The sequence below is a fragment of the Pipistrellus hanaki genome, assembly GCF_964339955.1.
Source record: "Pipistrellus hanaki genome assembly, chromosome: 8".
Lineage (NCBI taxonomy): Eukaryota > Metazoa > Chordata > Mammalia > Chiroptera > Vespertilionidae > Pipistrellus > Pipistrellus hanaki.
This window is the reverse complement of record NC_140510.1, coordinates 73,918,071-73,934,759: the sequence shown is the minus strand read 5'-3', so window position 1 is coordinate 73,934,759 and position 16,689 is coordinate 73,918,071. Positions and strand designations below refer to the sequence as shown.

The window sequence follows — 16,689 nt, the reverse complement described above, 5'->3', positions numbered from 1 at the left end:
AAACTGCCACTACCCCAAGACAATGACTGTTAATATTTGTACTTTGTGACATCTTTGATTTTAATAGAGTTCTGGATCAAAAGGAATAATTCTTGTAAAGGACTTTGATATATTTGGCCAAATTTCCATCCAGAAAGACTGTATCACTCTGCACTACTCCCTCTAGCAGAACATGCTCTAGCATCTCAGGGTATAACCCATTCATTTAATCAATTAATTTGATGGAGGCCAAGGAACAGAGTTAGGGCAGGATTTATTCCTAGGGGATGAGAGAGTGGGAAGTATGGAATGGATAGGGAAGTGCTGAGGCAGCAAGTCCCCATCCTGTGGTGACCAACTATCGATAATTCCATTTTGCTTGGGACTTCTGGGTTCCAGGCAAACAAGGGTAGTTGATCATCCTATCAAAGGGGGAAATCAAGTAACATACCAGCACCACCTCTGAAATTCAATTTACCACTCATAGTTTCAGTTTTGAACTAGAATCCAAAACTCATTTTTCAAGATGTACCTTCATACAGTCAGGGAAGCGCCATAGACCAGAGAAGCATCAGGTTGATGAGCAGGTAAGCTGCCCAGTTCCTTTGGATACTTGGTATTTGCTTCAGTCTGGGCCTCTCCAGAGAGTGTGGCCTCACTGGAAATAGCTGCCCACCGGCCTTGAAAATGATGAGAGAACCTCTGTTTAAATGGCCACAAACAATTATAAACGAGCTCTGATGCCCAGGCCCAATATAAATTCCGTTGCTAACTTCACAAGGAGGGCAGTCAGGACTGGTGGCATCCCGGCCCGGGTTCCCCCTCTCCCCCTTGTAAGGCCCCCCTGTCATGAAGTGGTTAGGCTTATTTAACGTTAACCACAAAGGAAGTTAGGTTTGCTGAGGGAAATGATCACTGAAAAACATCTTGTTTTCTAAGTGTTTACTAGGCATTTCTTTTGTTTCTTCATGTGCTCTTTATGAGTGAGTAATGCAGGGGTCTTCAAACTACGGCCCGTGGGCCACATGCGGCCCGCAGAGGAGTCTGATCTGGCCCACCAGGTTTTTTGGGCAGTGAGCGCAGCCAAGGTGTTACAGTAGGAATTAGTAGTTCATATAGTCCGGCCCTCCAGCTCTCTGAGGGACCGTGATCTGGCCCTCACTTTAAAAAGTTTGAGGACCCCTGGATGAGTCAGAGGGAGTTGACGACATGGGGAGCACTACCTGTCTTTAAACTCTGCAAACACTGTGCAGAACCAGGCTTTTGAGCTTCAGTTGCACTCAAGGGGGCTGGGCTGGAATTTACTTTCTTCAGTCACCCACATAGAGCTCCCCACCCCTGCAAGGGTCCCAGGTGAGGGAAGCTGACAGGGCCTGGCGCTGGGCCTTGGGCCAGTGTGCAGCCTTTCTCAGGGCCCTTTGCTTCTGTTGCCGTTGTTCCTCCACAGGACAGCCTTTATGATGAAATGGAAGATAAGTGGACAAAGAAAAAGGCAGAATGGGAGAAGAATGAGAAGTTGGAACGGGAAAAGATCCTACTACAGCAAAGTGAGTACAGAAACTTCTGATGTCTTGATGAAAAACCTCCATGAAGCTTGGTCTCGACTCAAGGAAGGCAGCCTTGGATTCACTGCGGTGATGAGCCACATGGCTAGACTCCCAAATGGAAGGTGTCTGGAGTTTGCAAGAAAGTGACAGGAAGGAGTCTTTTATGAAGTTCAGCCACCTGAGATTCCTACACCTTCTAACACTCACTGATTCCAAGTTTGGCCATCATGGGCTGGAACAAGCTTTGGGACATCTGTAAGAATGTGGACTTGTTATCTAATTACAGGTGACTCCAAAGTTCCAGGAAAAAAAGTTCTTAAATTAGGTTTCAAATATTCAGTTGTTGGAGGAGGGGCAACACAATCCATTGTACTGGATTGTACTCTATATTCCCACATCCTCCCCAAGTAAGCCTTGTTTGATACATATATAGAGATGTTGATATATATAACATTGTATAAGTTTAAAGTATATAACATTGATTTAATACATTTATATATTTCTATATTTTAAAAAATATTTTTTATTGATTCCAGAGAGGAAGGGAGAGAGAGTTAGAAATATCAGTGATGAGAGAGAATCATCAATTAGCTGCCGCCTGCATGCCCCCCACTGGGGACCAAGTGTGGCCAGTGTGGCTTTCGATTCAAAGGCTTGGAGAAAGAGTTGATGCACAAATTGACACACAAGACAAGAAATATTAATTTGATTATGGGGGGAAGCCAGAGAAAAGCTCAACTGTAGTAGTCAAGTTCCACTGTGTCTCTGTTCCCAGCTGCTTTTATTTACTAGAGAATACACAATTGCCTTTTGGGAATGCAAACAGACATACCAATGGTAATGTTCAATAAACAGATGATCATGTTGGGGAGTTTGCTTTAGGCCAGTGGTCAGCAAACTCATTAGTCAATAGAGCCAAATATCAACAGTACAATGATTGAAATGTCTTTTGAGAGCCAGATTTTTTTAAACTTTCGAATGCCACTTCTTCAAAACAGTCTCGCCCAGGCCGTGGTATTTTGTGGGAGAGCCACACTAAAGGGGCCAAAGAGCTGCTCGAGAACCACAGTTTGCCGACCACTACTTTAGGCCATTGAGTCAGCAGTAGGTAATAAAATGTAAATATTCACCCTGTGGATATCAAAGGGAGTCTAAACTCAGCCTTCTGGTAGACTCCTCACATTTATATTAATTACTGTTGATCTTGGTTTCCAGCAATCAAGCTTTCAACCCAGGCACATGCCCTGACCAGGAATTAAACTATGACCTCCTGGTTCATAGGTCAACATTCAACCACTAAGCCATACCAGCTGGGCTTGCTATATATTTTTAATATTTCCAACACTTAGCTCAGAGTTTGGATCATACATAGGTGAGCCTTCTACACACACCCCTCCCCGAGCAGCTTCATAAATAGAAAAAGGAGAGAAGAATTTATAAAGATTCTGTTCCCTGATCTAGAAGACTAGTTGAGTTAGGGGTACAACCTCTACAAACCTATTTCACATCCTACCCCAACCTAATTCATATCAAATTTAGTTGATTTAACAAATTACTCACTTCAATGCAGATACTTCTGGAAAAGTTAATTCTTAAGGCCATTTCTGCCCTGGTGGGGACACTGGACTTCTAGAAGATAGCATGAAGACCCTGGAGTTAGACTGGGAAGGGAACGTGGAGCTGCTCCTGCTGGAGGCTTTGCTTAGAATCTTGGTGTGGCATAGCCCAGGTCAACTCCCAGATTTATAGCTACTCATACTATACTCATCTCTTGTTGTCAAAGTCTAAGTTAAGATGTTACAACTGGTTCTTGGAGACCAGTGTAGCTGAATATAGATTTATCCTGTGAGCCCGGGAGTTGCCTGCTTATCCATTCAGTATTGTGATGCTAAAGAAGAAATTTGTTAGCCCCATCACCCCTTCTTCCTTCTGTTCAATATTGTTTGGATCTCTCCTGGCAGTTTCCCTGCCCCCCCCCCCAAAAAAAAAAAAAAAAAAAAACACAAAAAAAAACCCCACACACAATAAAAATGTTTAAGCCTATCTCTACACCAGGGCTAAGTACAAAGTGTCTTATATTGCTAGAAAAGTCATGTTAGCCAAGAGCTATATTTTAAGACTAGACGCCTGGTGCATGAAATTCATGCAGTTGGGGGAGGGAGGAGTCCCTCAGCATGGCCCATGGGAAGCAGGCCTAAGCCGCCAGTTGGAAATCCTTAGTGCTGCTGCAGAGATAGAAGAGGCTCCTGCCACCTCCCTGAGCTCACCAGCCATGAGCCAGGCTCCGGGCTTCTGGCTGAGCAGTACTCCCTCCTTTCCCTCCCCCGCCCTGCTGCCCCGTGGGAGCACACTAACCACCAGGGGCAGCTGCTGCATTGAGCATCTGCCTCCAGTGAGAAGTGCACATCATAATGACCTGTCAGTCTGCCATTCAGTCGATTTGCATGTTAGCCTTTTGTTATATAGGATAAGGATATTCAAGAAAGCACAGTGGTTGCTTCAGCCAAGAGAACAAACAAAACAATAAGCAACGGATCTAAAATAAACTACATGAAGAGTACAGGAAACTTTAGAGGTAACCCTGCAGGGCTGATGTGATTGAGAGCCACCACCCTATTGACCTCACTCTCAAGCTTCTCCAGGTGTGTGTGTCAGAGGCTGAACAACAGGATGAAAGCACCTTGGGCTTGACCCAGGCTGGACTTTCTATTATCTACTTATATTCTGGTTATCTCCCTGCACCTGTCCTTTCCCCTCGTTTACACCTTCTATAAGTGGTTTCCTCTCATTTCCACAGAAAATAAGATGACAAAAAAGTTTGAGTTAGAGACGGAAGAAGAAAAGAAAAAATTAAGTGACTCCTACAGTGTTATCCTTGAGAACTTCACTCGAGAGAAGGAGGTGAGTCAGCCCACAGCACATCATTGGTGGAATGTGCAGTCTTGAAGGGCCATCCGGTTTCCAAGGATGCCCCGGTAATTAGACCAGCTTCCATCTTCCTGGGAATATTTCTCCTTCCCAAGCTTCCCTGGGACATATGCAAGAAGACAGACAGTTTTGCTGTTCTTTATCTAGATAGCCACACCACAGAGTTATTGGAATGAAACTTGTAATTAACAAGAAATAAAGAATGTGAAACATGCAGAAGCTAAAATTCCCTATTTTGCCAAAATCCTAGTCTCTGAATATCCTTCTCACTCTTGACTATGGCTGAAGCGAAAGAGTATTGTTGCAAATTAAACTAAGCAAATGTGGTCGTATACGACTCTTAGTAAATAAGGATAGCAACTAAAAGTTAGAGATTATGAGGGTTAGCAGCTCCTGAAAGTCACTTCCCTACAACCTTGACACTAATACCAGGTTAGAATGAAAGCAGGTCTCAGACAAAATTCTACCAAACACGTGGACATTTACTAAACAAACAGGCATTAGCCAGCAAGTCCAGGCAGTTATACCACCAGTTCTCTGAGTTTTGGGGTGCATGAAAGAGTCAGCATAGGTATTTGCCATGGTGTCGCAGAAGTAGGCTTCTATAAGCCTTCTGTAACCCTGCAGTCAGCATCAAGCAACCAGAGCTCCTCCTACACAGGACACAGTTCACTGGGGGTCAAGTCTAAGACCCCATCCCTAAGTGCACACACTACAGGCTTTGTTAGATTTTTGTACCCATTTCATACAAAGTGCAGAGAATCTCTAACATTCCATTTTTAAGAGCCCATTTCTAACCATTATGTTCATTGAAAAGCCACTAATTTCACCAATAAAAGCCCATGTATGACATTCACTATATTACTGAGCAAAACAATAATGAGGAATGGGGCATGCTCTGAAATAATGCTTCTGGGGTGTGGAGAGCTCATATGTTTGAATAAGAAATAGTGGTAGTTCCTCTTAGTGGGGAGAGATTTGATCATCTTCATGTATTTCTTCTTCCTCCAGTGACACTGATTATAAACCTGTAAATGGGTGTTCTCTCTCTCTCTCTCTCTCTCTCTCTCTCTCTCTCTCTCTCTCGTATGTAATTTACATTTAGCAAAATGCACAGATATTAAATATACAGTATGATGAGTTTGGAGAAATGTATATATATCCATGTAACCAACACCCAAATCAAGATCTAGAACATTTCATCAACCCAGAAAGCACTTTAGTGTTCCTTTCCAGTAATCCCTCCTTCCCTCAAGATTTGTTTTTTTTCTTTTTCTTTTATGGTTACACCTTTTTTGTGTCTCCTTTATGAAATTGTTGACTATTCCAAGGACATTAAGATATCTTTTTTTAATAAATGCTTTATAATTTTAGCTTTCATGATTCTGTGATCCATTTTGAATAATTTTTGTGTGTGAGATAGAAGTCATAGTTCTTTTTATCCCCTCATGGATATCCAGTTGTTCCAGAATGATTTGTTTTTGGTTTTTTTTAACTTTTCTTCCTCCATTGTGTTGCCTTAGTGTATTTGTCATATCTGGAAAGTGGAGGCAGTGGACTCTCCATCTTTTCCATTCAACTATTTGCCTTCATTTCAGCCAACAGCACATTATCTTAATTACTGTAGCTGGAAATCAATAAGTAAAAATCTAACTTTGCTCTTGTTATTCAAAATTATTTTAGCTTTCTGTATCCTCTATATTTCTATATAAGTTTTAGAATTATCTTGTTAAGAAAACCTGCTGGTATTTTGACTGGAATTGCATTGAGTATAAAGTTCAATTTTTGGGGAACTGCATAGTTAACAGTATTAAACCTGGATGCTAACCAGAAAAGCCTTTGAAGAGAATGTTTCTTTTACTATTTGTCAATGCACTATGGTTTAACCTGAGTGAGATTTTCATTATTTAACTTCAACCTGTGATGCCATTAGTTTATAATGTGTGCTTCATGAAATCAATATGTAAACTTTGGTAACTATTACATTATATTTCTGAATCCTATTTTGGTTTTCCTAGTTTTTTTTAAAGAAGTGCCAGAACCCCATTGCTGAACTTTTTCAAATAAAATTACTTTTAGGAGCTCTTGATACAACATGAAAATGACACCTCGCAATTACAGGAGCTGAAAAAGGCCAAAGAGGTAAGCTTTCTCATTTTTTTTTTCCTGTTGCACCTTACAAATACATCAATAAGCACAACAATCCAAAATCTATGGGACACAGCAAAAGCAGTCTTTAGAGGGAAGTTTATAGCTCTACAAGCCTACTACAAAAAAGCAAGAAAAAATTGTAATAAATTATCTAACTCTACAACTCAAAGAGTTAGAAAAAGAGCAACAAGAAAAGCCCAGTGTTTTCAGAAGGAAGGAAATAATAAAAATCAGCCGAAACCGGTTTGGCTCAGTGGTGGAGCGTCGGTCTGTGGACTGAGGGGTCCCAGGTTCAATTCCGGTCAAGGGCATGTGCATTGGTTGCGGGCACATCCCCAGTGGGGGGTGTGCAGAAGGCAGCTGGCCGATGTTTCTCTCTCATTGACGTTTCTAGCTCTCTATCCTTCTCCCTTCCTCTCTGTGAAAAAAATCAATAAAATATATATTTAAAAAAATAATAATAATAATAAAAATCAGAGCGGAGATAAATGACATACCCTGTTTCCCCGAAAATAAGACAATGTCCTATATTAATTTTTGCTCCCAAAGATGCTCTATGTCTTATTTTCAGGGGATGTCTTATTTTTCCATGAAGAAGAATACGGTACACATTTATTGTTAAATGAAAATTAAGGAAATTTATTACCTGTATATGGTATGGTAGTATGGTAGTTGTCAACACAAACCAGACAAACTGTGAATCCTACAGTATCAAGAATTTACTCATTTATTCAATGATAATCATGTCATCATCTTCTGGAACATCATCATAACAATCCAATTCCTGAATTTCCTGGTGAATTTCTTGTGACTTCATTTCTTTCAGAATCAGTGGACCAAATCTCTCATATTTAGCAATAGCACTGTCTTTAAATGAGTACTTCTTGTCAAGGTAGCCTGCTCGCAGTGAATTTGCAATGCAACTGTCAGTGATTTTCTCCCGTGAATTCTTCACCCAAGTCACAACTTCTTGCAGTTTAGGTTTCACAAAGTTTCCACGCTGATTTCTCTCCATTATATTTTCAATGTAGTCATTAATTTCCATGCACAAATTGTCTTTGAATGGCTTGCTTATTGCAATATCAAGAGTCTGGAGATAGGCCATCATTCCTGCGGGAATCATTATCTGATCTATTTTTCTTTATGAAGAAATGTCTTCATGTCTTTAGTGAGTGCTGGCTGCATCCCAGACTAGCAGACCTCTTTGGCTCCCTCGCATAACAAGCGGCAGCATTAAATCGACCCACTTCCTTATAACTGCTTGTGTGGCCCAGGCTTTTTCAGTTTCAAGAATAAAAACGCCAAAACACGTTCAATCTTTTCCTTCTTGCCCTTAGAAATGATTAAATGTGGGATTTTAGTGCCATCCAGACGAATTGCCAAAATACAGGAAACATGTGCACTTTCGTAAGCAGTGGAGGGAATGTACACTAAGAAGGCACCCTGCTGTTCAATTGTTGTTTGAGATGATTGGCCCATAAACACTGCAGTTTCATCCATAGCAATCATGTTGGAGAGATTGTATTTAGAGAAGTCAGCACCATCAATAAAGGACTTGAATGCAAGTGCTTGCTAAATAACTTGAGTGTCTTCCAACAAAACAATGTTGTACCGGTTTTGTACAGTTCACTTCGCTGAAGGAAATTATCTTCTTAAAGACAGTTCTCTTCGCTGAAGGAAATTATCCAGTCAGTGTTGTGATGCTTTGAAGTCTTCGGGGGCTATGTCAAACTGTGGTGCCATTTCAAGGGCAAATTCTTGGATCTGAGCCCTATTCACAACCAAAGCCTCTGCTCTCCTGTCAACAACCCATTCACAGATCAGGTCTTCCAGCTCGGAAAATAATGGTTCGGACCTGATCCACATTTGCGCTTTTTAGCATTTCCCTTGTCCACTTATTCAATGAGGTTACCATACTCTGCTCGCCATTTTCGGACCAATCAGATACTCAACATCTCTTTGCAGAAAGCAGTAAGATTTTGGCCCCAAGAGTCTTCCACGATTCCTTTCTTGTACTCCACGGAGTAGCTTTTTCTTTTTGCGCTCATTTCTAGGGGTAAAAAAAAGGAATTGGGGTATCAAGGTGGGGGGGAGGGGGATCATTTAAAATGACACAGGGGGGATAGAAGGGGGAACCAAAATGGCACAGGAGAATCAGAGGGGGGATTACCATTTTAATAACCCCTTTTGATCCTTCTGTGTCATTTTAAGTGATCCCACTCCCCCCACCCCTGTGCCACTGAACACCTTCACCAGACATTCCCCCTACCCCTTTATCAGACATTTGCCTCCTGGGGCCTGCCTGGGGACTGAAACTGGGCTTGCTGGGGCCTGGATCTGGGCTGGAGCAGGGTCTGCCACTGACTGAGAACCTTCAGTCATCATAAGGGCGGCAGCGAGCATCAGGTAGTGTCACCAGAGACAGACCAGCACTCACCACCTTTGCCTTGTCCCGTCCACTCTAATACTCCTGTTCTTCTACACACATCTGTGAAAGTCTCCTCCTCTCTCCCGCCCCATGCTCACCACTCACTCCGACCTCCGCTCCGCCTCCACACAGCAGTGATGTCAGGACTCCGCGTAACATCACTGGTTGCTAGACGCCAGTCGGGGCGGCAAATTAATTTTTATTCTGAGACAGAGCCAAGGGGGTTCCTTATTTTCAGGGGGATGCCTTATGTTTCACTCAGAAGGAAACCTGTAAGTAGATCTTATTTTTGGAGGATGTTTTATTTTTGGGGAAACACAGTAGAAACCAAAGTAACAATACAAAAGAGCAACAAAACCAAGAGCTGGTTCTTTGAAAGGATAAACAAGATTGATGAACCTCTAGCCAGGCTAACCAAGAAACAAAGAGAGAGGATCCAAATAAACAAAATCAGAAATGAAAGAGGTGAAATAACAACAGACCCCGCTGAAATACAAAGGATTGTTACAAAATACTAAGAACAACTCTACTCCAACAAGCTTGACAACCTGGAGGAAATGGACATATTCCTAGAAAAATATTACCTTCCAAAATTCAATCAGGAAGAATCTAAAAATCTCAATAGGCCAGTAACTTTGGAAAAAAATTGAAGCAGTCATCAAAAAGCTTCCAGCAAATGAAAGCCTGGGGCCAGATGGCTTTACAGGAGAGTTTTACCAAACATTCAAGGAAGAACTAAAACTTATCCTCCTCAGACTATTCCAAAAAATTCAAGAGGAAGGAACACTTTCAAGCTCCTTCTATGAAGCCAGCATCACCCTAATACCAAAACCAGATAAAGACAACACAATGAAAGAGAATTACAGGCCAATATCCCTCATGAACATAGATGCCAAAATACTCAACAAAATTCTAGCAAATCAGCTCCAGCAGCATATCAAAAAGATCATACACCATGACCAAGTAGGATTTATTCTGCAATTCAATAAGCGTGATACATCACATAAACAAATTGAGAGATAAAAATCATATAGTCATATCAATGGCTGCAGAAAAATCATTTGATAAAATCCAACACCCTTTCCTGATAAAAACTTTCAACAAGGTGGGAATAGAAGGATCATACCTCAACATAATAAAAGCTATATATGATAAATCCACAGCAAACATCATACTCAATGGGCAAAAACTAAAACCATTTCCTCTAAGGACAGGAACAAGACAGGGATGCCCACTCTCACCACTCCTGTTTGACATAGTACTGGAAGTACTAGCCATTGCAATTAGATAAGAAGAGGAAATAAAAGGCATCCAAATTGGAAAAGAAGAAGTAAAATTGTCCTTATTTGCAGATGACATGATATTGCACATAAAAAACCCAAAAGACTCCATCAAAAAACTAATAGACTTGATAAATGAATTTGGCAATGTAGCATGATACAAAATTAACACCAAGAAATCTATGGCATTTCTATACACCAATAATGAACTTACAGAAACAGAGACTAAAAAAGCAATCCCATTTATCATCGCACCAAAAAAAAAAAACCAAAGATACCGTATTTTTCGGACCATAAGACGCACCAGTTTTTAGAGAAGGGAAATGAAGAAAAAAAGATTCTGAAACAAATAGTGTCCTAAAATATTTTATGTGCATTAAAACCCAACATCACAGTCATAAACACATGTAATCAACCCTGTAAAGTAAACAGCAGCATTTAGAACCATTTTAGAGCCAGGCAAGCACACAGAGACCACACAGAGCCGGGCAAGTAAAAAAACTTTTTTTTTAAAGTATATGTGTAGGCTATATTTGGACTATAAGACGCAGGGACTTTTCCCCCCCACTTCTGGGGCGGGGGGGGGGGGGGGGAAGTGCGTCTTATGGTCCGAAAAATACGGTACCTAGGAATAAACTTAACTAAGGAGGTAAAAGACCTATATGCAGAAAACTACACTACACTGAAAAAAGAGATATAAGATGGAAGATGTAAACAAATGGAAGAACATACCATGTTCATGGATTGGTAGAATCAACATCATCAAAATGTCCATACTTCCAAAAACAATCTATAGGTTCAATGTACTCCCCATTAAAATACCAACAGCATACTTCATAGACCTAGAAAGAACTCTCCAAAAATTCATCTGGAACAAAAAATACCCCAAATAGCCACAGTAATCCTGAGAAAGAAGAATAAAGTAGGAGGGATCTCAATACCAGATTTCAAGCTGTATTACAAAGCCACTGTTCTCAAAACAGCCTGGTACTGGCACAAGAACAGACATATAAATCAATGGAATATAATAGAGAATCCGGATATCGACCCAAACCTCTATACTCAATTAATATTTGACAAAGGAGGCATGAACATACAATGGAGTCAAGACAGTCTCTTTAATAAATGGTTTTTGGAAAACTGGACAGATACATGCAAAAAAATGAAACTAGATCACCAACTTACACCATACACAAAAATAAACTCAAAATGGATACAGGACTTAAACATAAGACGGAAAACCATAAAAATACTAGCGGCATCCACAGGCAGCAAAATCTCAGACATATGCCAAAAGAACTTCTTCACTGATACTGCCCCTAGGGCAATGGAACTAAAGAGAAAATAAACAAATGGGACTACATCAAAATAAAAAGCTTTTTTACAGCAAAAGAAACCATCAACAAAACAACAAGAAAGCCCACTGTATGGGAGAACATATTTGCAAATGTTATCACTGATAAAGGTTTAATCTCCAACATCTACAGACAGCTTATACAACTAAATAAAAGTAAGATAAATGATCCAATTAAAAAATAGGCAATGGACTTAAATAGAATATTTTCAAAAGAAGACAGAAGGAAGGCCAAGAGGCATATGAAAACATGCTCAAAGTCACTAATTATCCGGGAGATGCAAATCAAAACGACAATGTGATACCATCTCACACCTGTCAGAATGGCTAACATTAACAAGTCAACAAATGACAAGTGCTGGCGAGGATGCAGAAAAAAAAGAACCTTCGTGCACTGCTGGTGGGAATGCAGACTGGTGCAACCACTGTGGAGAACAGTATGGAGTTTCCTCAAAAAACTGAAAATGGAACTCCCATTTGACCCAGTAATCCCACTCCTAGGAATATATCCTAAGAAACTAGAAACACCAATCAAAAAGGATATATGCACCCCTATGTTCATAGCAGCACAATTTACAATAGCTAGGATTTGGAAACAGCCTAGGTACCTGTCAGCAGATGATTGGATCCAAAAACTATGGTACATCTACACAATGGAATACTATGCTGCCATAAAAAAGAAGGGATTCTTATCATTTGCAACCTGGATGGAATTGGAGAACATCATGCTGAGTGAAATAAGCCAATCAATGAAAGAAAAACACCACATGATCTCACTCATTTATGGATAATAAGGAACATTATAAACTGATGAACAAAAAGATAGATACAGAGACAGTAAAGCAACAAACAGACTGTCAAATTACAGTGGGGAGGGTAGGGAGATATGGGGGAGATAGGAGATCAACCGAAGGATTTGTATGCATGCATATAAGCATAACCAATGGACGAAAAATTCTGGGGAGGGAGGGCAGGTATGGGGGGGGGGGGGCAATGGTAAGATATGCACACATATAATACCTAAATTAAAAAAAATGGAAAAAAATTAATAAAAAAGATGTTTGCCTTAAAAAAATCAATAAAATTATATACTCTCAATAAAATGGAATCAATGATAATTCCAAAAAGAAAACTGGTAAAAAGAAAACACACACACAAAAAAAAAAAAAAAAAAAAAAAACCATGGAAGAACTAAAGCTGAGTTTGCTGAAATCAATAAGTCAAAAAGGATTTTAGAATTATCTGTACAACAAATCCATTAGTGTCTTTTTAGAGCCTGGTTTGAACAAATATATGGGCAATATACTGTGTAATCTTCAATGTCAAAGGCCTTCCATTTCTAGTATGACTCAAACCACAAAAGGGTTAAATAGTAAAATGCCAGATTCTTTCCTTCAACCTCTGGAAAGTATTATCCTGCCTCCTTGGAAGTCTAACTCCAAGCCTTTCCTTAAAACTTGGAGTTTTCATTATCGCCCACCTCACCCCAGCCCCTCAAGGAACTCTCTCCTCAGACTTCCCTGTGGGAGATACCTGAAGGGAAACTGTTCAAACCCACGAAGTGCCTTGTGATTCTTCTTTCACTGAAAATTCAGTTTGGATCCAGAATGGACATGTGTGGGACATGATTAGCCATTAGGAAAGCATGGGATGATACCTCAGCATCCAGGCAGGGCTTCATTGTTAGGCAAACAGACTGCAATGTCCTACAAAGGAAGGGAATGGGTTTTGGAGCAAGATAGATCCCGGGTACTGTTTTTCTCCCCATTTTTATTGAATGCATTGGGGTGACACTGGTTAACAAAATTATACAGGTTTCAGGTGCACGTTTCTACAATGCATCGTCTGTACACAGTATTGTGCATTCACCACCCCAAGTAGTTTCCATCCATCGCTATTTATCTCCTTATAGCCTCCTCCATCTCCATTTACCCTCCACCCCCTGGCAATTGCCACAGAGCATTCTTATAACCACTTTACCGAGCTTGTCTACTGATTAGCTATAAATTAGTTGCCTCCTGCATGAGCCTCAACCAGGGCCCAGGCCAGAGAGGAGCCTGCAACCAAGATATGTGCCCTTGACCTGAATCAAACACAGGACCCTTTGGTCTGCAGGCCGACGCTTTATCTACTGAGCCTAACTGGCTAGGGCTGGTCCATTTTTATAGTTACTTCATCTCTTTAAAGTAAATCCCACACTTATACTGTGTCCTCCACCTTCATCCTAGATTTGGTTTTAATCTACTACTGTAATTATTTTGTTTTTATTTAATTTTTTATCTTTTCCTCACTAGAATGTATCCCCCATAAGAGTAGAAATTACATTTGTCTTCCTCATCATAATATTCCAGAGCTAATACACTGGATCTACCTTGCTTCAAAGCCCATTCCTATAGTAGGTTTTTATTTCTAATTAACAGACTTTTTTTTTTAAGAACAGTTAAGTTTTCAGAAAAATTAAGCAGAAAGTACAGAGATTTCACATGCATTCCCCATCCCCACACAACTTTCTCTATTATTGATACCTTGCATTGGTGTGTTACATTTGTTACAGCTGATAAACTGTTAATATATTATTTTTAACTAAGGTTCATAGTTTACATTAGGGTTCATTATTTGTGTTGTACATTCTATTGGTTTTGTCAATAATGCTATATAGTCACCATTGTAGCATCATACAAAATCGTTTCTCTAACCTAAAGATCTTCTGTTCTCCAAGTATGTCTTTCCCTTTCCCTCCCAACCCTTATCAATCACTGATCTTTTTACTAACTATAGTTTTGCCTTTTTCAGAATGTCATATAGTTGGGATCTATCATAGACATTTCATAAATACTTGTTTAATAGATGAATAATTGCTAGCTATTGTGACAACCCATTTAAGCTCTGGTGAGGACTGGCACTGGGGCAGTGATAGTGAGATTGTAGGGGAGGGTATAGATGGGGAAGACAAAAGGAGGGGGTAGGGTTAACAGGGAATAGTGATTAAATGGTGCAGGAGGAGGGAAGTCGATGCTGAACATTCTAGTCCAGGTACCTAGAGAAGAGAATAAATGGGCAGACATCCAAAACAGTTTCCTCTTACACAGGTCATAGAGGAAGAGTTGCATGCACAAGCTGTTATCCTAGAATCACTGAACACCACCCTCTACCAAACCCAGATGGAACTCCAGAAGGAGGTGAGTCCTGGCTGAAGTGGGGATGGGCATCTGGGGGAGGATCCCAGGTCTCGGTGTAGCTCGGCCATACAGCTCTGGTTGGGAAAAGATTGCTATTAAAATGCACATGTCTTTCAGAAATCTGCGGTGGCAAATCTGGAGAAAACATTCCAGTCCAAGCTTGCTGAAGCTGAAGAGAAGTTTAAATTCACTATACAGCTCCTGAGAGAAGAAAACATTCATTTGAGGTGTGAAAGGGGTGCAAAAACATGGCTGACTTATCTTTAGGAAGGGGAGGGGATTGGGTGAGGAATAGGTGAAGATGATCACAGGTGTTTCCTAAAGAAGCCAAGGCACAGGCACTTTCAGGAGGAAGATATTCACTGTAAGCCTGGTCACAGAATTTACCTGCTGTGACCAAACAGTTCATTTGATAGTTACTATATCTTTTTTCATGCTGTTGAGCATTTTACCCTCATTACTATGAATTCTTGTTTCAGATAAATTTCTTAGCTCTGCTTCATTTATCTCTTCTTCTGGAGAATTTTCTAGCTCTTTCATTTGGGAATTGTTCCTTTGTCTCCTAATTTTGGCTGTCTGTTTTGGGTTTGTGACTATGTTTAAATAGATCCTCTACCCTTCTCAATCTCTAGTACAGGACAATGTTAAAGGCTGTTTCTGACTCATTGGATCAGGCAAAGACTCAAAGCCTCCAGAGACTGCCTCTGCCCACAGACTAATAGGATTCTGGCTTGAATTACACTCCCCCCCAAAAAACAAAACAAAACAAAACAACAACAACAAAAACCATTTTGTTTGAAATGATGCTGTGTCTTAGTTTTTAAGCAAAATGACACATGGTATTTATCTGAGACTCTTTAAGTGCATTCAGGATTTTAAAAACTAAAGATTATTTTTAAATCCATCTCCCCTGAGAGTGTAGGGATGTAGATGTTAGTAGTTTACCTTTAGATGTGGCTGCATTGTGTTCCTGTGGAAATCAATTTTAGGTCATAAACTAAACTGCAACCTGAAGATACATCTTAAATTATTGAAATAAATGTCAATCAATACTTTAATAAAGGGAACTTATTTATTATGTTGATTTAGTGGAAAATTCCTTACATGGGCATTTGGTCACCCACATATCCTATCTCACTAAATTTAAAACTATTGAGAGAGATTGCTCCCAGTGAAAGAATGAAGCCACACTCTCTCCCCAGATAACCTACCCCACTCTCTACTCTTTGAGTCTATAGTGATACATTTTCTCTTTCTTTATAGGCAAAAGATAAATGCCAAGAATGGAGGAACTTATGAAGAACGATCTAGAAGGTCAGCCTGTATTACTATTTATGAGGATGATTCTGAGACTTCAGAAGACGGCAGCAAGAAAAGACATGAATTATGAGTAGAAAGGTTGTTCTCCATCATCTGAGTTGGTAGGAATACCATCTCTGTAAACCTAGAGCACTCCTGTGAAGTTTTTTTGAGAAATGCATATAATGGGTTCTTGATTCTACTTTCATCTTTTCACAATTTGCTTTCTTCTGAGTGGTTGGGAATGTTTGAATTCTTATCTCAATTACATAGATTTTATTTTTTCATGACTTTTCATTGAGAAGTGTTGTGCTCTGTAGCTAGAGCTGAGCTTTCTCTGGGTGTACTATTTTCTCTCCACCTTTACATATTTTATTATGAAGACACTGATCTGAAAATTTTCTTCCTATAAAATGTTAACTATATTTGGACTATACCTGGGCATTTAGCTAGCAAGAAAAAAATTATTGGTTTGATTTCAAAAATCTTTCTTTTTCATATGTGTCCCCACTCTCACCTCTCAATCACATTCCCTAACCTGTGA

At 40.0% G+C, this 16,689-nt stretch overlaps 1 protein-coding gene across 1 annotated transcript in view; it reads left to right on the top strand.

Annotated features, from left to right (window-relative positions):
* The window catches only part of FLACC1 (flagellum associated containing coiled-coil domains 1), a 52,850-nt gene that overhangs the window by 23,678 nt on the left and 12,483 nt on the right, over positions 1-16,689 (top strand). Inside the window, exons 10-15 of the mRNA XM_084892538.1 lie at positions 1,427-1,526; positions 4,324-4,427; positions 6,534-6,596; positions 14,757-14,846; positions 14,964-15,073; positions 16,110-16,267. Of these exons, the coding sequence (XP_084748664.1) occupies positions 1,427-1,526; positions 4,324-4,427; positions 6,534-6,596; positions 14,757-14,846; positions 14,964-15,073; positions 16,110-16,236 (594 nt within the window). The 3' untranslated portion in view covers positions 16,237-16,267. The remainder of the gene's footprint in view (positions 1-1,426; positions 1,527-4,323; positions 4,428-6,533; positions 6,597-14,756; positions 14,847-14,963; positions 15,074-16,109; positions 16,268-16,689) is intronic.